The sequence below is a fragment of the Dicentrarchus labrax genome, unplaced genomic scaffold, assembly GCF_905237075.1.
Source record: "Dicentrarchus labrax unplaced genomic scaffold, dlabrax2021, whole genome shotgun sequence".
In the NCBI taxonomy this organism is placed as follows: Eukaryota; Metazoa; Chordata; class Actinopteri; family Moronidae; genus Dicentrarchus; species Dicentrarchus labrax.
This window is the reverse complement of record NW_026136701.1, coordinates 17752292-17778652: the sequence shown is the minus strand read 5'-3', so window position 1 is coordinate 17778652 and position 26361 is coordinate 17752292. Positions and strand designations below refer to the sequence as shown.

The window sequence follows — 26361 nt, the reverse complement described above, 5'->3', positions numbered from 1 at the left end:
ATATGGATGCAACAACAACCCTGGAATAAGCTGCCATTATTTTAACTGTGGCCTCATTTGATTACAGCTTTTATAGGAAGGTATTATCATTAGTAATTAGACAAAGACACAGTAGATTTTTTCAAAATGCTAGATGCAGCAAGCATAACATAAAAGGGATCACCTTGTCCACACTACTGTAGTCTTATGTTTCGTTACCATGGCAGTAGCTCTTTTAAACTTTCTACATGTTTGTTTTAATATGTATTTTTTCAACTTTATTGAATGTCTGATTGTCTTAATTCATTATTCTATGAATTGAATAATCTTTTTCTTTAAGTATAGCATGAAGGAACTGCAAGCTTTCATTTTGTTATACAATGTTTTGTTGTATAATGAGAAATAAATAATTTTCCTTTATAACCCTGGTCATACAGTGAGACAGGCACATTTTTTCCAACCCCAGTTGAAATGACATCAAATAAACATTGCTACCCACTCAGTTTACAGTTCATAATATTACTAATTTAATCATTTCTGAGCTGAGATGCAAGCTACCGTGTAGCAAAGACTGCCCCTGTGTTTGTTTTCAGTGCTTGTCAAGCTGAAATTGTTCATGAATCACGGACAGCAGCATCATGTGGCTTGTTGAGATGGCAGAATTTACATTTGAATAACATCTTCAAGTGTTTTAGGCAATCAGATCTTAATGTGTCTTGTCTTGGATGCGTTTTTAAGTGGATAATTTATGGGTGCCTTTTTATAGTAAGTGGATAATCCATAACCATACATAATCCACTCAAGACACATGAAATGACCGGGTATAAAGAGGGGCCATATTATTTCTGCATACTGCAGGCCTCTGGTCCTTATAAGCAGCCGAATTAACACCAGGTTGCGTATAAGCCAAGTTACCTTGTTCGCTTGAATGCTAGAAAGTCTTAAATGGCAAATTTTCTACCTGCAGCATTGTCCATTTACAATGAAAATGTCAGACAGCGCTAAATTGAATTACCCCCAACGTGAATGTTTGTGACCCCAGAACGATCAATTAAAAAAAAAACACACATTAGAAAGAGAAATTAGAGCTGAAAGGACAACAAATGATGAAAAGAGGAAAAGAGAAGATGAGAGCAGAGGAATAGAAAATGACAGCGAAATTAGACTGAATGTAAGCGAAGAACAAGACAATTAAATAATGGAGGAGGAGATTGTGTTCTGTTCATGAAAGTACCAGCCATGCATATTGTGTGTTTGTGTGTGTAGGTGTGTGTGTGTGTGTGTGTGTGTGTGTGTGTGTGTGTGAGTGTGTTTGCGTAGACAGTGGACAAAATTGGGCGGACAGGCGTTTTATTTTTTCCTCGAAAGTCGTGAGACTATTGGAGTGAGACGGACGTCAGCTGCGAGTGTCATGACAGGCGCCTGGAGTCAAACCAGAGGGTGATGCGTATGTGTGTGTGTGTGTGTGTTTGTGTGTGTGTGCGTGCATGTGTGTATATTCTGTACAGCATGTGTTGTCAAACGTATGACGGCTCCTGTGGAAAGATGACAAGCTGAAACTAATGAGACCGTATGTTTCTGCACAAGTTCTCCCAGCAACAATATGGTGAGGAGTGCATGTGTGTGTTTGTGTGTGTGTGCGTGTGCTCAAAATGGACACTTGCTAGGATGAAGAAGAGCGAAATAGAGAGAGAGAGAGAGAGAGAGAGAGAGAGAGAGAGAGAGAGAGAGAGAGAGACTAGAGATTGTTTGGATGTTTTTCTTGAGAGCTGAATTTAATTTAGAAAGAGAATAAACAAAACTCTTATATAATCTCCAACAGCTGTGTAGTCCATAAACTTTATATCTGTCTAATTATTGCTAACTCTCAAACTTCTTCTAGCGGAGTGAAGGGGTAAAATTTCCACACTTACAGAGTTGTTTGGAACACAAAAAAGCTGTGTCGTCTTTTAATTTTAGCTTAAACCCTCTATAAGATGTATGATAAACCTGTAGGCCTTTGTGTCGTGCCGAGGATGCACAGATCAGACACAGGGAAGACACCCTCTCCGTGGATCATCACAAGATGGTACTTTTTCAACTCTCTGTTGCAAGAAAGTAAACAACAACAACAACTCTGTACTTTATTCCCTGCCGTTAACTGGTCTCCGTCACAATCTGATGCTGTATTCGTCCCATTCTGACCGTCCTGTTCACTGAGAGTGCCCAATCTAGCAGAGTCATAATAGGTCCGATATGGCTGCTTGGCGAGGGGGGACGTAACGCACATTCAGCGCTACTGGCTGCCTAGTCCTGACCTAGCAAACATGTAAATAGTCTGTTTCAGTTATGAATATTTAATGTTACAGAGAAATACTCAAGTTGTTCAGGGGCTTAAAGAAACATTCATTTTCTATCATTAAACTCCATCAAACAAGTTGAATTAATTTCCTGCATCATTCAGCCTTTGCCTGTCCCTGCAGGAGTTCGCAGGCTTTTTGGGGGGATTGTTTTGTGGCCTAAAATGCCAGATTTTACAGCTTTTCTTAAAAATTGCGATGGATGTTGCAATATTTTTAGGCATTTTTTTGCAATGAAATTGCAATAGTTGCAAATTTGCAACTGGTTGCTCCTGGAGGGACTGTTTTGCTTGTGGTATTCTATTTACTTCTTCTCCTCCCTTATTGATGCACTGCCACCTTTTGCCAATTTTATCATTTCACATATTGCTTTTCTTTAGTTTTCTCAAAATGTACGGTACATATTGACCCATGTACGTCGATGAAAAGTGCAAAAGTTGCCAGGATTAGGTCACGACTTAAATAAATCTCCTTAAATTTGCAAACTGGCTCAAGCACACTCATACTGTGACTATCCTGGGAACAAGTACATTTAAACATCCAAAAGGTTCTGTATAATATAATGATAATTTTAAACATTGCATAAGTTCTTCTGAGAGACTATTATTTGTGGAATGTTTAGGCCGTGTTGTGAAATGGACCTCAAGGTGACCCTTTCTGCTCAGAGAGCTATTATAGGTGTTATGAGGTGCTAAGGTAATGGAATAGCACTTAATGTGACCTGACTTTCAGTGGCAAATGTTTTCACCATTTATCAAAAAAAAAAAACTCCCAGTGCTTTTACATTTGAGAGCAGCTAAGGTTGTCTCCCTGAAATGACTCAGCTAAAATACAAAATCTACTCTCTGCCCCAAGTCAGTGTTGTGATGCCTGAACCTAATTTTATTTCATTAGTTGGTTGTTTGTTTCTTGTTTGCTGAGGTTTTTTTTCTCTTTAATTTGAAAGATTCCTAAATGCTAAAACTAGCAGGACTCTTTGAGCTTGGGAACCAATTTTCTTCAATGATCTGATTTTTACATCAGCAATTAACTACAATCAATTCTGTGACCTTCCAGTCACTCAATCCACCAGGCTTTACTATTATCCCCTTTTTCCTCAATTTTTCAGGGACCAAAAACTCTGGCAAAACCATTAAAAGTATTTAACTGATTCATTCCTAATAAGAAATGTTAGCTACAACCCTGCTTACCACCTGGTATAGTATTTGTTGCCAGATAGCATTAGCTTATTGAGCACTATATCAGGGACCTGCAGGAGCCCCGGAGGGTTTGCAGTAGGATAACTCTTGTGGACTGACAGCTCTTGGATGGGTAGGTCACATTCACTGGCCATGTTTAGGCCATTAATCAATGCTTCCAGTGCTTTTAGATAATTAAGGGCAGGTGTGGTGTCATTATGCAAAAAGACACAACTAAAACAGGACCCAACCATTCAGTGCAGGCTGTAAACTGCGGAGCTCTTCAGTCACACTGCATTTTGATAGCATGCTTGAGAATTGACTGGAAGGGACTTTCCCCAACGAGAGAGAGGCTAAAGAACAATACGTATCATGATAACGATGTGAGAATTTACATGAATTGAATAATAACGTTGTATGGAGTATTGGCCCCAAGCCAATGAGCTGATAAGCTGTTAGTGCTGTACGTTGTGCAGAGAAACAAAAGAAAATCAGAAGGATGTGGGTTCAATGAGTTCTTCAAAGAGTAGAAGAGTTAGGAAAATACAAAAGGAGAAAAAAAAAAGGAGAAAAAAAAGAGGATGTCATTAAAAGGTCCAGTGTGTAGGATTTAGTGGCATCTAGCGGTAAAGTTGCACATTGCAACTAATTGAACACCACCTGGGAATGAGAACAGGCTGTGAGGTGTGTAGTTTCTCCTAAAAAACGCAGATGTCTCATTGCGGAGGGGCCAAGCACCTGGAGTGGGCCCTTAGAAGTGCTAATGGAAAAGAACAGTGCCAAAAAAAAAAAAAAAAACAGCACCCTGTTGATATTTTAGAATTACAACTTCAGATTAAATATAAAAAAGATAAGCTCGACTAAACTAGTGATACTGGATGCCCATACAGCCATATAGCCTGCACAATACATAATCAACCCAACCATGACAACAAACTGGGCTACAAGTCTGCAAGCAATGTGTTTCCTACGATTACTACAACAACCAGGTAGAACCAGCAGTCAACAGAAGCAACAGCAAACAACGCTACCTTTGGCCAGATAGTCCAAAATGCCAGATAGTTACATCCACGACAGAACTGTCACCACGAATAATGACTATGAAACAACCAATGATGTTTTCATTCAGCAAACCCAGCAAAAATTACATAAATCCAATGTAGCCTACATGAAATGTACGAACTCAGCATATTCCACCATCATCATCATCATCATCATCATCATCATCATCAACATCACAGTTGCTTTCAGCTTTCTGCAGGGAGCGAGCTACTACTTCTTGTTAACATGTTCACCTGTTTGGCTAACAGAGCCAACAGCAGGACAAGAAGTTTGTGAGCGAACATATGAGGCCAAAAGATACTTCACTGCTCTCTGGACTCTTTTTTCCCCCCACTTTTATTGTTATGAAAAACAGCGAGATAAACAGAAATACAGGCAGGCTGCAAGCTTTTACAACTCCCAGAAAACGTGTTGTACCTGTTCGCATCCAAATCGACTGGCACAAGGGTACTAAGGGAGTGGAATCAGCAACAACACAAACAGGCCACATTGCCCCCTCTGGTGCTGGCTACTGCGTACTGTCGAGAACTCCTGACCACCGCAGGGCTCGTCTCCTCTCTGCAGCAGACAGACTGGTCTGACTTTTTATTTTTGCCACAATCAAGACACACAAATGAACGTTACTCTAAATATTCAACCAAACAACAAAAATGCACGTTCAGCGCTCCATGAGCGGAGGGAACTAGAAACATCTTCTGTTGCCAACTTCGTCCTATTTACTGGAGTAGTGAACAACGTTTCCATTGCATTAGAACCTTATGGGATAATAATGATTCTTATTATTAGGTATTAGGAAGGTGTTGCCAAGGAAACTGTGTGTGGAGTTAAAATTATATATATTATTATATATATGGTATTGTTATACTGGATTCATTGTTCTTAGTGTGAACGGCTTTAAACTGGCATCCAATGCACACCACCTGCACTCAGGTGGGGCGTATCTCTCTGAAAAAGGTTTCTTTCAATATATTTCCTTATTCAGGTTCCTTGGCAGCTTTTCCTCCCCCAGAGAAGTCAAAGGTTCATGATGCTGGTTAAAGCTACGTTTGAAAGTTTTTGCTGTTTTATGGCTGATTGTTGATTAGTTAGGTCTAGTTATGTTTTTATCTTTTTCCAGTTTGACATTTTGTTTGTTTTTCTGCCTCTAAAATCCGTCGAGACTTCTCAGTGATAAAGGAGCTTCCACAAACGGGGATGACTGCTGATGACATCTGCTGCTGAATACACAAAATCAAGTTGGAATATTTTTTCCCCCCCCAGTGACTACAGCCTAGTCAGTGTATATTTCTGACTCTACAGTACGTGCATATTTCTTCCCACTTTCTGCGTACTGAGATGCAACTAAAATGTGTTTTTCATTTTCAATTAATCTGCTGATTATTTTCTAGATTCACCGATTCACTGTTTGGTCTATACAGTGTCAGAAAATTATTGATTACTGATAAGCCGATGTCATTAGTGCCCCACTGATATAAAATATAGAAAACACAGAAATAACAGGTTTCTTGCACAGCTCCTTCTTGGTGCAGAAACCAGCCACAGCAGTAGATTACTTAACAACTTGCTCCATACAGGTTGGTCCTGTATTCAACACTTCAAAGTTAATAAGGGTCTTTTCACAAGCTGTAGTCTAGACTTGTTAGTTACGCTTTGTATCATGTGCTCTTGTTAGGACTACTGAAGTATGACCAAATAACAATTGGCGGCGGTGAACTGGGGTGTATTTTCATGCTAATTTAAGCTTCAGACAAGGATTTCAAAGTATAATGAGATTTAGTCAAATTAAATACTGTAAATTGTCTGTCAGAACAAAGACTGCAGGCCATCTAAAATGTTTTTTTGTCAGGCAGCCAATTGCATATTTCTACATATTTATAATTTAACCAAAGACAAGCTCAAACTAAAATTATAAATTAGACTGTGGCAAATACCGTAACATTATGTTGCATTCAAATAGGCTGGACTGGACTGTTCCGAAGCGTCAAGACTTATTAAGGTTAATTCAGGTAACAGCTCCCTCGCACGCCATGGTGAAAATCATCCCCTCACCTGAAGCCAAACTTGTCCATGGCGATGGCGAAGTGTCTTGGCTGGTCGTAGCAGTGGTAGAGGTTGCGGTCGTCCATTGGGATCAGGTCCACGTCGCTAAAGATGAAGCAGTCGTACTCTCCGTCCTTCAAAGCCTCTGTGTAGCCAACGTTCAGCAACTTGGCACGGTTGAAAGTGTCCTCACCCAACTGCAAGAAAACACACAATGAAGAGCATTATTTCATTGTTTTCATAGATGAGAAGGGCAGATAACGTAGCTTCATCATTATCTGCTTGAAAGGCTCTGTGTTTAAAAAGAATGGGTAGTCATCTGAAACACAAATACGTGATATCATACATTTTAATTAACTAGATAACAGATACCGTAACTCTGTGTCTATAATGTAAAAGATTAAAATAGCCTTAGGTGATAGCCTAAGGTTAAATGGAGACTAATACAGGAGGTAAAGAGAGCATTGAAAACATACAAACCATGCTATTTATTATACTTAAATACTGTAGTATGAGCAGTTTCCCAAACTTTTTCTCTGGGAACCACTTTTTTAAAAATGACAAACCTTGGCGACCCAATTCACAGTAAGAAGAGCAAATATTGTGCATAAATGAACGTTCCTGACCATTTTTACAGCAAAAAATGTCTGTATCACGTCATATTTTCTTGAACAGGTAAAGCAGCTATTTTGAAGAGATATATGTTTGATAAATCCCAACTTTCTTTTATGAATGTGTTATAAGAAACACATGTTAAATAGTTCATAAGACCTAATGAATACATTTAAGCGGAGTTACTGTACCTGGCCGTCTGAATGTTTTTATTTCCTCTCATCAGTAAAACAATGAACACATTGTAAATACTCCATAAATTAAACAAAATCAATGCATTGAGGTTAACTGAAGTTTCTCTCAGCAAAACAAACAGAATATGTGCTCCCTTTGTGAGACAAAATATGTGCATATAGGAAATGTTAAGGCTCTCGTTTTTTACTTTTTTACTAACAATGAACACATTTTGAATACTTTATACTTGAGAAAAAATAATTAAAAATATTCTACAAATGTATTTGTGACCCAAATAAAATCTCCAGCGACCCACATTTGGTTTGTGACCCAGTCTCTGGTAATGAATGGGTTTGAGCACTGTTGCAATTATGAATTGGGTTTTTACGTGTTTATGTGTGGTTATCACAACCTAATGCTTAACTGCTACAGGCACTGTTGTCATAAACAAAGAGAAAATTAGTTAGACCAAACCAAATGAGGTCAGGCTCACATCAAAGGTGTTTTTTCTGAATTAATTCAGTGTGAACTGATGTGTTTATTGACCCCAAGAAAAGATCAGCTGCCTGAAACTGTGAAACACGTCTGTTTCTGAGCCACTGCCTGGCTTCAGTTCAACACCTTCAATTTAATTTAATTTTTCAACCATTTTTTTTTCATCTATTTACCTCTGTTGAAGTAGAATCCTGCTATATATATGAAAATATATGCAAATAAATGTTTGTTATTACTGCAGATGAAAAGGTAGTATTACAGCCAGCTAACCAAGCTAGCTGTTTGCCCTGGAAGCAGATCCCTATAGCAAACACAGACTGTAAAAACTGTCCATAAACACACTCGCATACCCTCACCCATACAGATCAATAGCTTCTTCATCCATACAGATCATTCAGTGGTTAAACTGATCAGGGATCAGATAAATGCTACAACAGCTTGTTATGTCTTCTGTTTGAGCCCCTTTAACCCGTCGCTTTAATGAGGCACGGAGAATGACAGCTTCAGTGTCACATTATTTTACAATATCTAATAGCTGTCCACACAAGACGCATTAAGTGATTTTCAGGCTGAAAAATACCAGAATTTTCCTTTAACTTGTCATCACCAGCTAAGGTGAAGCTTCGGTTTTAGTGCCTCATTGAACATCATTATTTAATGTCTGTGGTGCTGGTCTGCATTTATCTCTACATGCAGTATGAGCTGATGTGTGTATTGACCCCAAGAGAGACGGATGCTGCAGTGAAATACATCTGTTTTTCAGTCTCTGCATGGCCCAGGTTCAAGATCTTGGCTAAGATAAATGCATTCTTGTCGAGCAGCACAGCGGTGTAAAATCGTCAAGGTTAATATATATGACAGTTATAAATTCAATAATGCACAGGGTACTGTATGTCTCTTTCTGCAGAGCCCTTGTGCAACAGCTTGGCTTTATAAAAATCCAAGTCCTACTGAAGCTGCAGGGAGGTCAGTGAGCAAGAAGCGAAGCTACTGTGCAACTTGACACTCTTTGGCAGACAATTTTGTGACGCACGTTGACAGTCCATCTTCTCCGAACATTCCCTGAATTTATTCTGCCTTTTATGACAAGTGCAGTGAGGAAGCCAAGGAAGGGGATAGAGAGAGACAGAGATATGAGATAAAAATTCAAACTCTTTGTACTGTCAGTACCTGGAACATGCATTAACAGACTGAGTCATCAAGACTATTTCCCCTCAGGAAACACTTTTATTCACTTACTGTACAACTGTTTCATTTATTTGAGTACAAATGGCCTCATGTCCTAAAGCAAGTGCAAGTACAATCTTTATATGCATTGTGGCGTCAGCCACCACAACATCTGAAGCCCTACTTGGGTCAGTGAGTTCCTCTGCCTATTTGTCTGAAAAAGCAAAGGATAGCAAAATTGTGAATTTTATTACAAAATGAGTGAACGTAAGGGCTGAAACAAATAGTCACTTAACAAGCCAAAAATGTCCCAAAAGGCCCCATTTTTTCCCCTTTCCTATGTGATATTAAACAGAATATTTGGGGCTTTTGGACTGATTGTCAAAACAAGCAATCTGAATATGTCACATTGGGTTCTGGGAAATCAGCATTTTTTGCCATTTTATAGACCAAATAATGTATCAGTTAAACAAGAAAATAATCCGTGGATGAATTGGTGATGAAAGTATTTATTAGTTGTGCTCTATACCACATAAGTACAGACATGAAGGTCTGAAAAACTGATTGTGAAAATTATTGAAATTGCTCTTTATTTTAGGACTTGGTTTAGTGGTGTCTTGAAAGCAACTGTTGGCTGGCGGTAGTTGTATGTACACACAATAAAACCTTCATTCATTCACTGTTATTCCTGATAGACAATATCAGTATAGCGAACTAAAGAGAAATCTATTATATTTACACTGGAAAATGAACTTTTAGAGTTATCATGACTGTAATGTAGACATTCATGCAAATCTGACTAGTGTAGTACTGTTAAGTCCTTATGCAAAATCTGTATAAATGTGAGGGGCCCCACATGACAAGATTACATTTGTTTATGTAAATGAGGCCGGGTCCCAGTGTGAAGCTTCATTCCTAATATCATAAAAAAGTACTTCCCTGTTGGATGAATGCCTTAGTATCTACAGTATGTAGCAGAACAATGAACCACTGTTACAAATTCGCTGCAGTCACGTATTCCTTGGCCATTAGGGAAAACCACCCAGTTTTGACAGCACAGAAAATCTGCGAGATGATTAATGCATCTGCTGACTGTCCTTACTTCTGTTCAGGATACACTTCATTCTTTAGTTTTTTGTTTTTTTGGAGGTACACTTGCTTCCATACTGGTGCATTATCTGTTCAAACTGACCGTGAATCAAGTACAATGCGTAATCCCCCTGGTAAGCCCACTAATACCTGAGATTTGAGAGCATAATCCCCTGTGCAGGTAACAAAAAATCTATTGTCACAAATCCACTAGGGCTCCAACAGTCGATTCAATAGGTTGGAACAACATCATATGAAGATAGGAGAGCAAAATATGACCAAAATCAGCTCAGAAACAAAATAAAGCGAAATCAGCTAGAAGTTGAATAAATCTTCAAAAACAAGCAACTATTTCATAGAAGTAAAACAATATTCAGTGATTCTTGGGACCTGGGACAAAATATAAATATTAGTTGTGGAGTAAAATGACAATAATCTAAACTATTAAAGTAATGAGCCTTTGCACAATAAAATCTTATGTTAAATTATATCTCAAATATTTCATTCAGTCTACTTTGAAAAGTGTCAAAAAGTTCTGCATATTTTTGACATTTTCATATTTTAAATGATTAGCTTAAAAAAAGTACAACATCTGTACTCTTTTTCTTATGGTGGCTTTTGCATAGGTTGTATAATTTATAAATGCTTTTCACAAGAACTACCTCATGTCTCTGCAAAAAGTTCAAAAAGAGTTTCATCTCAGAAGTCGCTCTTTTTGTGCTGCAAGCGACAATCAATAAACACAGATTCTAATTTTCTTGCATTTGTGTGTTTGAGGGACAGAAACAATGAGTCAGGGAGGCAGAAAGAAAGACAGTCTCTGCTGTGTAGCTCCCTGCAGATGAGCCAATATATTTTTTACAAAAACCAAGCCCCTCTTTTTGTGCTCCTAACCTCATTAAGCATTATTGCGGCCAGTGAATATTATTTTTTAAATTTAGATCATTATTTTTTTAATAAGATGTCAGCGTGTGAACCTCCCAGCATCTCGGCTTTATGGCGCTTTACATCTTTTCAAATAACTTCCTGCCATAAGAGAGTTCACATCAGCAGGATGTGAGGTAAACTGACACCCATTAAACTGGACAGGCCATTTAAGTGGAGTATACAGAGGCAATGAGATTGATAGATATAATGGTTTGTGGGTGTGTGGGTGTGTGCATTAATTTGTGATACCTTGATCAGATTTTTTACTCCATTTTGTTCATTTTTTTGGGGTAATTTCATGTAACTATTTGACAGAATATTGATATGCACTTAATTTATGAAGTGTTGTATTTCAAATGTCCATCTACAAAATGCAACTTATTATTTCACAATATAAACTGGCAAGAGGCCATATTGAAGAGGATGATGCAGTCTTCCTCTGTGCTCAAACCAGTCCATCTCCAACTGCTCCATTGTTGAGTTTTTTCAATATCAGTTGTTTTATTTTATTTTGTTATTGTTGACGCAGCGTTTTCTGCGGACTCTGCATTTTCCCCAGCTGCCGGGCTGCTTTTTGCTCCCCCCCCGCTTTAGGTCTGCTGTTTTCTGACCAAATCTTTTTCCATTTTTTTCTCACTCACAATGCACTGGAAGGGGACTGTTCTGCCACAGTTTGCCTACAGAGGCCCACAGGGGACAGTAAAACCACTCATGTGTGAATATTTGACAAATCAACAAATTACATGTTGACAGGGTGAAATGCAGAAAGGGTACTCCAATTTAGCAGAGGGCGATTTCTGGCTCCTCATTTGCAATTTCACAGGCATCTTATAACTTTCAAGGACATTTCTGCTCCATTAATTTTTGATCAGGCATAATACAGTGTGCATATGCATGTGAGCATACGGTCTTGTATAAGTGAGTTTAATGACAAGAGTGACAAGTGTGACAAGTATGTGTGTGTCACAAACATGGTTTCTATGAGTTAGACCTCTGCTTCCTCAAACTCACAGATATTTGGAAAAAATATCATGAAAAATGATCCGGAGACAGACTTTCAACTAGCTGCATCATCCAGCACCTCAACCCACAATTCAGTGCTCTGCGCAGACTCTTACTTTACTTCTGTAACTTCCCCACATTTGTTAATTCTTTAACCAAGCAGGAACCCGTCACAATGACAGATTTTCTTTTGCAAGGTGTCTCACACTGTAGGAATGCTAGGTAAATTAAATGTTGGTCGCAGCTTTAGATTCAGACAATAGTCTCCCAACTACAGGCTTTCATTAGTTCATTGTGCAGTAACTGGCATTTTAATAATAGAAATCATGGTGAGCTGATATTTCACATCAAATGAAATTACACCCTTTTCGCTGAGGCTTTTGTCCAAAGTGACTAACAATAATTGCATCAAAAAATCTTGATCACAATTGATTATTAATTCTATCACCTTTTAACTTCTGTGAACTGTAAACCGCTTCTGTTTCTGCAGTAGCTCAAAATGGACAAACCAAACACTGGTCCTGAATATGATGAGTTTCATGGCCACCATAGTTTCTCTTATTCATTTTGAACGGGAGGGTGAAGCAAGGACGTTGTAATCTGCAACTCCACCCCTAGATGCCACTAAATTCTACATATTGGTCCTTTAAACCTGCCAATACTCTTGTTCAGTCAGCCAAGTCACGTTTGAAATGTTTATTACAGCAGCTCCGACCTCATCATTCCCCACAGATATGTTTACATAGAGATATTGGGGAGTGATGCGCAAATACCTTAACCCCCAGTCGGAGCCTACAGGTGGATGCTGGGGTAGTGGTGGGGCTTACAGCGCAGCAGGCAGCAATAGCTTACAGAGCAACGGCAGCAATACGAATGCAGGGCAACAGCTGCATTGACAGATCAGAGGGAGAGCTGGGAAATTGTGCAGTTTAAATAGACCGCCAGATTGGAAGGGTGCGCTTGATTAGTGATTATGGAGTGAGGCATGTTATGTGTGTATGCGCAGCTCGAGTTGACTGCCTGAACTAGCTCGCAGGCTTCGCTCCATTTTTGGCCAATTAGGGACAGTGCAACAAGTTGTAAACACAACACTAGAATATTGTTAGCTTATACTTAAGTTGATATGGTAAAACATTGCCTATTTACACATCCATCAGACAGAGCAACATTCATTTAGAGTAATGCTTCAGGTTACTTGAGGAATCTTAGTCCAGCATTCACTCTCCTTTGAGCTCTGGTTTGGTCTCTACCAACTCCTGTGATAAATAACTGACTGCTCCACTATGTTCACTATTTAGTCCCTAACTTTGTCTGTCTGCTGTTTGGAGCCAGCGTACAGTGGGTTCATCAGCTGCTACCTGCTTCAGTTGAAAATTATGTTGATTAGACCTGTGTGTATTAACAATCTAGTTGTCATACCAAAACAATGAGCTGAAAGATACTAAAATGCACCGTAGAGCTGAGGGGAACAGCAGAGTAAGCAGGGATAATTCAATGCATTTGCCACTACGAGCGACACCTTACACACCTGACCCATTTGTCAAAAGAAAAAATAGTGATTAAAGCAGCTTTAAAAAGAAGGATGTCAAGATACACAATATTACAGACAAGCTTCTGCACCAGCACAGATGACCGACACCCAGTACATCGTGGGTGGTTGATAACTGGGATTAAGCGCAGGAAGCAGCTGGGAAAGGAGACCTATGACTGGAAAACCGCTGAGGTGAATCACTGGCTGCCTGGGAAAATACGGGTGGGGTAATTGAGTGGAGAGCACTCATCATCTGCCATCAAGGTGTCCAGTAGCTCCACTGCAGAGGCTCAGTGGCTGACAGCAGGAAACTGTGGTCGTAACACTCTCTGTTGTGGTTGCTGGCAGGTCCCTGTAATGTGTTCAACAGGGTGTATGAGGCAGGGCACGGCTGAGAGAAATGTGGGATTTGGAAATGAGATTTGGACCATCTGGAGCTGGTTATCAACTTCAGTGAAATCGATAATGAACCATCTCAACGAGCCAGAAGATGAAACTGACACAAAAAAAAACAACTGCCCTCAGATTTTCAGAGTTCTTCTGAAATATTCATGACACTGATATCTCAGCTGTCTTGAAGGCTCAATATGCTCTTGAAACTTTTTCAAAAACGTTTCCCGAGTGTAAGCAATCCCTCGGCACACACCTGTCGAATGTGATGGAAAGTGTAAGTCACTTTCACAGCAAAGCAAAGATGTGTACGTTTTGGTCATGTCTGGAAAACCTGAGCTATAAACCGGTCTTGCCAGATCCTTGAAGACATTTAGATTCTCATTCAAAAGGCGTCTTCAGTTCTGAAGTCATTTAAACTGGTGGGAAGTCATTTAAAGTCTGTAGGGTCATTTTTTACACCTTGAGAGTAGCTAAAGAAGCATTCAAAGGGCTTTGGATGACGCAAAACGTCTTCAAGGATCGGAGCAAATCCAGTTGCCCCTGATTTTGCACTTCTAGATATAACATGAGTCATTTTTGAATATGACAAGAGAAATGTTTTAAAGGAAGGAATCATCAGAACTTAGTTTTTAACTGCTTGTGAAACAGTCTCAGTTTAATACTGATTCCTTTATATGACCTATAAGCACACAAGAGAAGAACCTGGTCAGATTACCCATGAAATCAATTAGAAGAGGCGGTGGAAAAATCTTGTACAAAGCAGCTGCCAGAATCACCAAAAAGGAATCAATAAGAATGTACCTTGTTGCTGCTTTAAGGCTTTTGTCTCTTAACCCTGTTGGAAAGAGCAAGGGGACTCTTTGACCACCTCTTGTTGCTCACTGTCGGGGGAATCCCCACTGCCATTGTAAGTGGAATTTGTGTTTTTAAGTAGAGATTGTCATCTTCAGAAGAAAAAGGCACTCCCACCGGGCGTCCCTGGACACAGCAGTCAAAAAAACCTCACCTTCAATCTTTTCAATCATATCACCTGATCTGACATACTGTCTACAATTCCACTACATCTGGGAAAACTGCTGAGGGTCATCTGATATGATCTAAAGGTCCAGAACTAAATGGACATTGAGGTTTTGTCAACTATGTCAAACACATCTTTCGGCCTTTCTGCACTGAGATTTCTTGCTTTTTATCGCCCAGCACATGTGCTGATACCACATAAAGGTCGGGCTCTAATTTAAACCCTGCTCATCCAAATTCAAATCAATATGGAGGGAAATTACGGTGTCAAATTAAGAGGTGGGAGAATGAGTTTAAAAGGCCTTCGGGGACACAAAAGCAGAGAAATAAATTAAGGAAAAATATACATTTGTTGCTCCAATTTAATTTACTTTCTCTTTTTTTCCCCTTAAACTTCACTCACATCTTTCATCCTCACCTTTTCTTTTCACTCAATGACTGCTCCACTCCCAATGTAAAAGGTAAATCTTCTTCCACTTCCCCTCCCTCCCTGCACTTCCTGCTCTCATGTCATCACTTACATTTATTTTCTCTGTGCTCCTCTCATGCTTCTTGCTCTTTCTGTCTCTGGCAGTACTTCCCTGGTGTCTCTGCAGTATCTGGTCAGTGTCAGTCTCTCTTTCTCAACATGCCCTCTGAAAACCAATTAACCCTATCAGCCATATCTGAGTATCACCAGATAAATCCATTGCTGCTGCTCCCTCTGTGAGTGTGTGTGTGTGATGAAGACCAACATGCAACTGTCTCTCATGTCTGGTGACCGTAGACACACACACACACACACACACACACACACACACACACACACACACACACAACATACCTGGACTGTTGCCATGGAGATGGATTAAGGCCCAGCCAATGACCTGCCTCCTGAGTGATTGTCACCACACAGCAAGTCTGTATGTGCGTGTGTGTGTGTGTGTGTGTGTGTGTGTGTGTGTGTTTGAATGTAATGTGTGTATGTCTGTGCACAAATTTGGAGTGTCCGTGAGTGTGTGTGTGACAGGATTTATCAGTGTCCTGCAGATAGGCAGAGGTGGGGCCTCTCATCCTATCATTTGGCCAGTCAGTCAGTGCAGGGAGAGAGAGACCACAGGAGAGGCAGAGAGATTTCACCTTATCTCACTTAATGGAGATTGAGTTAAATGTGTGTGTGTGTGTGTGTGTGTGTGTGTGTTTTTTAGCTTACTGTGTGTGCACATGAGCATATGTGTTAAGAAGAAAAAGGAACTGTACTCCAGAAAACAACAATTTGCCAATCATAGCTTGGCAATCGTAACGAAGCACGGCAGGTCTGTGAGCTTTTGGATTTCTCTGCTATGTAAGAGGTGTGCTTGAGGATGTAGTAAGAGAAATACATGGCTTTTTAAAGAATGTGGAGGGTAGTGTCTTTGTTTCCAAAATCAATAACACAAGAGAAAAAGCATACAGATGAATTAAAAAAGTGTGTTTATCTGCTCAAGTAAGCTGCAATCGTTACCATGTCCAGCTAACTAGCTTTCTAGGCCAAGGCGCACATTATTAACGACATTAGTTTGTGGGGAAACAGATTATGTTCAAATAAAGCACAGTTCATGACTAGTCAGCCACTGCGTTGTATTTCTACACTGTACGGAAGCTGGTCATTGGATGCCATCAGAGTTTAGGCTAACGTTAGCAGCTCTGTCCTGCCTTTGACTGGATTTGAGGAAGTTTACACTCCAGCAACTGCACCAAAAAATATCCAAGACAGTGTTACATATACCAAACACATCAGCTAGTCCTAGAAACAACAGTCTGATCTTACATTTGTCCTTACCATACTTATAGTACTAGCACTACAGCTTTGCATGGCAAAAAAAGAACAATGCGGTTTATTTATATCCAAGAACGAAACGCTTGACAGGGTAGCAACAGTAACTAAGGTAATAGTGGCCTTGGTAGTTGAGTGGTTACAGCGTGCTACGTAACTGCAACGTCGCTGATTCGATTCTAACCGGAGACCTTTGTTGCATGTCATAGCTCCTCTCTCTCCCCTTATTTCCTGTCTGCCTTCGCTGTCATTGTGCAATAAAGGCAAAAAATGCCCCCCCAAAAAATGTTCTTAAAAACAAAAACTGAAATACATGAATGAGAAAAGGAGAAAAGAGAGCTATGGCGTTCATTAGAGCCTGTGTGAACATTTGTGACTAAATGCACTCGGCCATGAGTTCTTAATAAAAGATGATGATCCCTTCATTCCACTGCCACCTGGGAAACAGGAGGCTCATCAAAGCTTGATTAGATACCGCAGTCAACCATGCACACACAAACACACACAAACACACACAAACACAAACACACACCAGGCTATGTATATCTAATTCATAACCTTACAGTCTTCAATCATTTTTCGCAGCAGCGTATTTCCTGCTTTATGAGAGCTTGGCACAGACCACAAAGAGTGAGTAGGGAAGATCGTGACGGGGTTGGCGTGGGGCCAGAATAACTAATTTGCTGTAATGACTTTCTGGCAGTCCGGGCGCTGAGGAGCTCCCAAATAAAGCGGAAGGCCGGGCCACGACGGGCAATTCAATTACCATTTTCCTGCTCAGCGTAGTCGATAGACGCGGATCAGGGCAACATCAACCCAACAGCCAGTGGTGATATGCTACTCTGCAGCACTGAAACAATGAAGCAATGAAGTCATTTGTTGTGAGTAAATAAATACAGGACAACACTCACCAATATAAACTGTAATGTAACTTTTGTTTTATTGCAAGGATCTGGACCGAGATGTCCGTATGGAAATAAAAACAGTCCACAATGTTCCTTTTCATTTCTGGGTTATTGTGTGGAGGGTTCAGTGCTGAATTAAAACAGCTGAAAATATTAACATTTAATATTAAGTGTAAAGGGAGTGAGGGAAATCACAATTATTCTGCCCTCTATATGATTCACCGACACACACAGTAAATTTAATGGTTTTATTCCTAATTAAAGGTTTTACTGATTCAAAAGGTTCACTGGAAAGGCCAAATAGTCTCAAGAGACGAAAGCTGAAATAACACTGAAAATTAAAATCTCAGCATACAGTATGATTTACTGTGCTGCCCCGATTCACACCGACGACTCACTGATTTCAAGAATAAAAGTCCAGTTAATACAAACTTCAAATACAATCTAAACCACTATCTTCAATTCGTACTACAGAACCAAAATGTTGAACAACAACGAATGTGAAAATCTACAGCCAGTGTTTGGTTTGTCTGCTCTCAGCTACTGTAGAAACATGGTGGTTCAACATGTCTGTAGATTAAAAAAGGCTCCTTCTAAGGTAATGAAAACATAATGGTCCAGGTAATTATACTAATTATACAATGAAAACATAGTTATACGAATTACATTCCATTTCTGCTAATAAATCCATACACACTGGACCTTTAAAGGATACCACAAATTGCCTAAAATGATCAATTGATCCTACTAAGACGTTTTGTCTATGTAGCCAAAGTCCGACATTGCCATTGTAAGTAATGTCACAAATTAATTAATAAGCACTGCTGAGAGTTTTATAGCTATATTGGATTTTTATATGATTTATGCAAAAAATCTTGATGTATTTTGGATATTTAATTTGGTAGATTGGCAAAAAATAGACATTCATATAGGGTTATTTTATTCTTTGACAATTTCTCAATAAACTTCTAATAATAATATACAAACCCATATTTTTATGGTTGTATCATTCCATCAAATGCAGATACTCTAGATGTCATTTTCTATACACATTTCCTAAACCTTCAGCCAGACTTAAGAAATATTAATGGTGTTTCCACTAGAAGTTAAAATAATGGTCTGTGTAATAATGGCTCAATGGGAAGATTATGGTTTTATCTTTTCATTACATGTCCCTGCTGTGTTTGCATTAGCATCCTAGGTCCTAAAACCCTCCTCCACTCCACTCTTCTTGTTCCTACAGTTGAAAGTTTGAGCTTCACTATACAGAATGATGTATGTGCAGAGTCCAGTGTGCAACATATACATATATATATATATATATATATATATATATATATATAAGTGTGATGCAGAAACTTAAAGCCACCAGTGCACATTAATGTGGAAATTATACTTTTTTGTTTATTATTATTATATTTCCAAGCAGACTTTTTGCATATCCGTCTAAATATATGTCTGGAGGGGATCTTTAAGCTCTCAGTACATTTTAGCATGTTAGGTGCCTTGAAGTCTGGATTTATCTTTGCTGTAGCTAAGTCAATGAGAAAATAGTCTGCAAACTTGGACAACTCGTGGAAACCCAGAGAAAAAAAGCAAAGTATGTAGCAGAGTTGATACAGAGATAATACTGTGTGGTATTGGACCGGAGTGACAAACCAGAGTACAGTTAGCAGCGCCCTGACATGACAGCATCGTCAAAGAGAGAAAGGAGAGGGAGGAAAGAGTGACTAGCATTGAACCGGATATATCAATGTGACAGCAGAAGCAAAAGAGGAAGAGGGTCAGAAACAAAAAGAAAGACGTGACAAAAGACTGACATACAAAAATAAAGGGAGACGGAGAGAGAGAGAGAGAGAGAGAGAGAGAGAAAAAGATGACGATGATGATGATAATGACAGAGTAGCTGCCAAGAGAAACGACAGCAAAGGTTAGAGTTGCCCTGTAGGAGTTGGCTGGCATGTGTCACTCAGAGAAAAAGCAGACTCATACATAAAACACACACACACACACACACACACACACACACACACACACACACACACACACACACACACACACACACACTCACTGTATTTAAGAGCTGCCACCTGACATGCATAGACAGAGACTGGCATGCCAAAAGGAGAGCGTCCGGGAGGTGAAGGGCAGAGAATCAAACCCACCTGACGTTTTGACAAATGTGGGGCCAGATGGTTGCTGTGGCTTGTTGCTTTGACCCGCTGTGCCAGACCTGCTTTCACAGACATATGGGGCTCTGGTTGTGACAAAAACAACTGTGATGCAGTAAAAACCAAAAGAGGGACACTCTCCAGAGGCAGAGGAGTATCTCTCTCTCTCTCTTTCTCTCTCGTTCTCTCACAGGCATCACAGCCATAGCGTGCCTCATCACATCTAACCTCTCAAGCATCAAGGGCACTCAACACACACTACCTCTAACACTCCCAGCTGGAAACTATATTCCTCCAAACCACATTTAGTGTTAGAGGACAGGCTCTAAGCAGCAGTGACTAATTTCCAACACTTAGCTTACAACAGTTAATAAAAAGTCCAGATAAAAATACAAAAATGTATCCACGGTGAAAACATATTAAATATCCACAAAGGGAATGCCAGAGATGTACCAGCCACTTGGATTTAAGAAATTGAAAGTCATTTTTGATGCAGCACTACAACCACTGGGGAAGGACCAGATAGAAGAAAATTTCAGAAAAAGTAAAAAAAAAAAAAAAAAATATATATATATATATATATATATGTAAATATATATATACTGGGACCAAGGATAAAAGGAAAGTAATGGAAAATCCTTGTAGGTTTCTGGATGTAGTTGGTATATTGGAGTATTTTGCAAACATACTCAATTTATTATACTTCCAACTCTGCTATTATGTTTGGATCCACCTTAAACAATTTGAAATATCACAGACAAAGGTTTTCATGCTTGGCTGAGGTGGACAATTTGGTTTATCAAAAAAGACACAATGCCACAAAGCCTGACAGAAAGAGATTATTTAAATACATTTTGGAGCTGAAGTACCTGCGTCTGCTACTTCAGACAAAGCATTAATGTAGGACTACAATATTATTAATAGATTATTATATTTGTTAAATTAATGGTTTAGTCTACAAAATCGGAAATTACCCGTTTCAAGTTTCCAGAACCCAAGGTGATAGCATCAAATAGCCATAAAAGATATATCAAAGAGATTCAATTTACAATAACAGCCCAAAGCATGAAATCCTCACTGTTATGAAACTGGAAATAGTGAATATTTCGACTTTTTACTTAACAAATGACTGACGTGATGAATTTCCTTTATGCTTGCCTAAATCACTAGTTCTCAAACTATGGTACGTGTACCACTGGTGGTACGCAAGCCTATTTTAACGTTGGTCCTAATGGTACTTGAACTGTATAAACAATATTTACAACAAACATTGGCCTTAACAATTAATTGACTAATGGTGAGGACCCACTGCAAGTAAATAAATCATGCATAATGCCTTATACAGTTATCATGGACATTCATATACATGTATATCCTCATACATCTGTATGCAACTACCAAATAACTAACTTAATTTATGAGCAATTTATAATCCTTATGATTAACCCTGTATATATTTGTGTATATTTTGGATATCTGTATATTAATAATTCTATGCTTGCACCTTCATTGATATTTTTCAACTTTGCACTGCAACTGCTACACAACTATTCCACTCAGGATGAATAAAGCTGTATCTTATCTTAAACCACCTCAGTTGTTGATGAAAGAAATGTGATATATGTATGTGTGAGGCTAATTTATTCATTAAAAAACTAAAACGGCATCTTTTTGTATGATGATGTTCCTAAAACATTCAGCACAAAGACCAATATCACTCTCGTCTCGCACCTCTTTCTCTCCTGCTGTGTCAGGTAAAACAATCACATTTGGACCGGAACAAACGCACAAAGGCAGCGTTACCCACTGCATGTCCCTCAAACCTTCAGCTCGATACAGTCAGATGACTCATCTTTCCTCATTTCCCATCAGGACCAATATGGGACACCATCTGCCTCGCCCTAATAATGACAGAGCCTTCTCCAATTTCCCTATCACTTTGAGATATTGCTCGGCCGCGGTGTGTGTAGAATTTGAGCTCAAGCAAACGAAGAACGAGTTATTCTCTAATCTCGCTGGAAGAATCCGGAAATATTACTCTGTTAGTGTATGGACTTATATCACAGAAATATGACTAAAAAGGTAATAATGATATCATGTCTCTTTTCCTGACATTTCTCTCTGGCAGTGAAAGCTACAGTAGTATGAATAGACAACCAGCAGAATCCCTCAGTTTACTGTAGATGGTCTAAAATTTAACACACAATGGGCTGAGATAAACTTTAGGAGTTTATGGGTGCTATGGGGTTAAATTAGGGAGTGCGTAAATCTGTTTTCAGTAAAACAAACTGATAAACTGTACACTACTTGCCCAGAATCACACGGCTGTTTAAAAAACAGGGCTAGGAGCGAGAGAGTAAATATTACTATATCTTCTCATTATCATATCATATAAACATTACACAATACTATTATTACATTGATTGACAGTCAGATACATGACTTAAAATGAATGCTAATGCAGCACTGTGTCTGCTGAATGCTAACTAAGCAACTGTTTGCCAACACATTGCTATAAAAACTTTATAAAAGGTGACAATGTGTCCATTTTATGTGTCTTTAAGCTTGTTGAGTATTTCTTCTCACTTAGGGGCAGCAAAAAAAGAAAGAAAAAACACATCATTAACATGGTAGAAGTTGATATGGTAAATGTGTTAGCAAATAGCTCTGTTTTGGTCTCAACCAACTCCTCAAAAAATATCTGGCTCTTTAGCTGCTGATATAGTCACTATCTTTGTCTCTGTGCCATTTGCTGCTGTGGGAAAACAGAATGACAACAATGAGACCAAAACAGTAAAGTTATGGGTGAAGAAAACAAAACAACAAGCTGAAAGATGCTAAAATGCTCTGTAGAACTCAGGTAGATTTGGGTTCAGTGGGTTTGTCACTAAAAGCGATCCTTTTCATATTATTCATAGTCATTTGATCCATGGTTGAAAATATTAATGAGTACAGCTTTAAGCTAAAGAGCCAACATTGGATCCCAACATGGCATTGGTAATTAGATGTTTTATTTATTGATTAAGCTGGTGTCATGGACTACTACATTTCTTGAGTCTGAGCCTCTGAAGCAAGACTACATTTCTTAGACTACCTTGGGGCTTCTCTCTCTCAAATTTCTGTTGTGATTTTTACAAAGACACATAATGAAAACCCATCCAGTGAGACGAAACCCTGCGAAGCAGGAAGCTCTTCATTTTTGTCTGTCAGAGGACCCAACATTTAGAAAATGTAGTCTCACCCCAAAACTCGAGCTTCGGAGGTCTGTGGTCGTCATCCGGTGTGATTCTGTCCGATGAAAATGTACTGTTGTCAGCAAGGAGGCTGACCCAACAATGACAAATCACATGCCCTATTGAGAATCACTGCTGTGAAGAAAACTGCCACATAAACAACAAAAACAGATCTACTTCCAGAGAGAAAGTCAATGGAAATTATACCAGCTCATAAAGATGTAGATAAGGCCATGTGTATTAACCATATTACTCAATATCTTTCCATTCCTTTTTTGATTTCCTTCTTATCTTACATCTTTCCTCATATCTTTCCTTTCTTTTTTTCTTTCTTCCATTCTTCCTTATTGCTTTTGTCTCTTTCTGCTTTCTTCTTTGTTTTCGTTCCTTCGTTCCGTCTTTCCATCTTTCTTTTTCTTCCTTCCTTCTCCGTTGCCTACTTCTTCCTTTATTTTGCTGCCTTATTCCCTTTTTCACCCTTCCTAATTTTGGGCCAACACTGCTATCACGGGTCAAGAACTAAAACGTTTCACGCCACAAAATCTTTAATGATGGCGATGCTTCATCAGACAATTAGATTTTTGTCTCGTACTTGCATATCTTTTTTTTACTTGCAGTCTTTAAAAGCACTGCCTTATGCTGCATTTTTCAATCTTAAAAAAGTGTTTGACATTACCGGCTGCTTCCGAGCTAAAGTTTGACAGCCAACATATGACATATTTCAGAAACAATTTGTTTTTTTTGTTTTTTTTCCTGAAGCTAGTACAAGTTGCAGCACTTCCAGACAATTGAATTAAGCTGACATCGGCTGTTCTTGCCATCAGGAGGGTGTAAGGACAAGTATGAGGATCTAATCAAAGCCGATAGCTGTCCAAGGAGGATTTATTAATTAGTATGTTGGTGCAAAAAGAGGGAAGCATTGAGAGCCTGGGATTTGTCAAGGTTTTTTGGTAACATGGCTGCAGTGTAATGCGGTATGAATACCAATCATCTAATTAAAATAACTGAAGTCATAGCAGCCGTCAGAAGCTTCCTCATATGTGTCTTCTTCCTTTCTTATTTTATCTTATATCCACTGATTAGAAAACAATTTACTTTACTTATCACCAGCATGTCATTGGATGCAAATAACGTCCTCATGGGCAAAGAAACATAAATCAGACTTCTAAAACAAACGTGCAGGGGATGTCCTCCGAAAGAGATAGGCAGCATGATCTATTGGGATGTTAAAGCTGCTCCATATTATTCATAGCCATGTATCGCTGGGGTCAACAACATGGCTGCTCTGGGAATGAGAGGTCTAAAAGCACAGTATCATTCGAGATAAATTTTACAGCCTTCAGTTTAATCTCTTCCAAGTGAATTATGTGCCATATGTTAACTTGATGTCTACAGAAGGCCACAAGGGCCATAAACTTTGTTGGCATGGATCTGTAACCCTAGCTGGAGGACGCTGCTTAGCTGAATATTTTGTATGATATGGAGCATGCATGCTGGATAATAAAGTTTCATACACAAGATAGTTTCAGCTGAATAATTTGATCTGCTCCAAGTTGTGTTCCAGCAGCTAACTGTACTTTATTGGTTGCTATGTTTTTTCTACAAGGATACAAGCAGGCTCTACTACTAAGTAGTTTTTGTTCCTGGTTTTTTTATTTTATTCTGTGATGTACTCTCCACAGAGTACCTCCCCACTGGTGGAGTGTAAAATGTTTTAATACCAGTGACAATTGAAATCGCTCCTGATACCAAAACTATGTTACTTTTTAAGTACAAACATATTTTTCCTTTTTCATTTTCTTGATTAAACAAAACAAGTGCCTGTGCTTGTTGCTCCTCCTGTTAATGTGCTTGTTGTGCCGGTTGTGAAAACCTTTAATTAATCCCACCTGTGTATATTCATTATAAAATTGCCAGAATACACGCTGAAGAACGGCGTCTTGCGCGAAACATCCATGTGGCAAAATTAAAAGGTTTGACAGGAGTGCGGTCCTAGTCCTTTGCTTTATGATTAAACAAAATATGACAATCTTCTTAAAGGTTGTCAGAACAAACAGCTACCTAAACAAAATACAATGTACAGATGACCAAAATCATGGACTACAGCCACGCTAGCAGTTCTGTGAGGTTGTATTTAGTGCAGTCCTTTGAGCTAAATGCTATTGTCAGCATGCTAAAAATATATTTAAGTGCAGTCCATTTACCAAAATACTTACAATGACAGGGCCTTTGATGTTTAGCAGGTGTAAGAGAGATTTCAGAGTGGACCAACCAACTGTCAAAAAAATGACAGTGGCATCCCTAGAGCCCTGAAAACACTGTAATTAACAATCAGCCGACAATCTAAACCGCAAGTTAGAGCCAACTACTGACAATTAAAAGTTCTCTGTGGTACAAAATTCAGTCAAAACGTATTTAGGTTCAACACTCAGCTTTACTGGTAACTGCTGTATATAAGCCACAACTTCACTGAGGCAACACGCTGTACAAAGATGCTTCTATTCACAGTAAGGCTTTAACTAATGTATCGCTGTACACTTCTCAGGAAGTGTTTTGCATCTACAGTGAAAGAAAGCATAATAATAATCTATTTTGATGTGTTTTGTGCTGAATCACAGGCCATAACCTCTGGCTCATAACTGGATGGAAGCATGTTGTTCTGTCATCTAATTAAGTAATATGTCCACGATGTGCCCTTGCCATAGCTGAGCACAGAGCTGAGATAGGAGACAGAGTGGGGATAAGGAGTTTTCAGACTGAGCACCGCAAGGAAACAGCCCCATGGGGCACGTAAGCCCAGAATGTGGCCAGTCAGCTTACTGCACAGCAGGAACGGTGTGTGTTTGTGGTTATATGTGTATGTGTTTGTGTATTAGGGGTAATGATGCAATGAAAATAAGAAGAGGGGTTCCATCATCATAGAGCAACAGTAACAACAAACCATGAACCACAACATCAAAACTCAGAGAAATAGAAAACAGCCAAATAATCAGGAAGCTGCTCCTGGTGATAACTGTTGCAATTAAACTTAAGATGCTAATTGTAGGATTTTCTCATAAATAATTCATAAGGATGCTGTGACATAAATATGCTATGATCTTCATTACAGAACCGCAGAGGCTGGTATTTTTTAGAAAATGGTACACATATTATTTGTAAAGAAAAACAAGAGTCCCTCTTCATTGTTAGGCATTAAAAATTAATCAATATAGTATGCTACTGAGACAACAAACATCTTTAAAAGTACTTGAA

At 39.0% G+C, this 26361-nt stretch overlaps 1 protein-coding gene across 3 annotated transcripts in view; it reads right to left on the bottom strand.

The window, feature by feature from the left end:
* The window catches only part of b4galt2 (UDP-Gal:betaGlcNAc beta 1,4- galactosyltransferase, polypeptide 2), a 168063-nt gene that overhangs the window by 33483 nt on the left and 108219 nt on the right, over nucleotides 1–26361 (bottom strand). For all 3 annotated transcript variants that reach the window (XM_051401406.1, XM_051401413.1, XM_051401422.1), the window contains exon 5: nucleotides 6608–6795. In XM_051401406.1, coding sequence (XP_051257366.1) covers nucleotides 6608–6795 — 188 coding nt within the window. The remainder of the gene's footprint in view (nucleotides 1–6607; nucleotides 6796–26361) is intronic.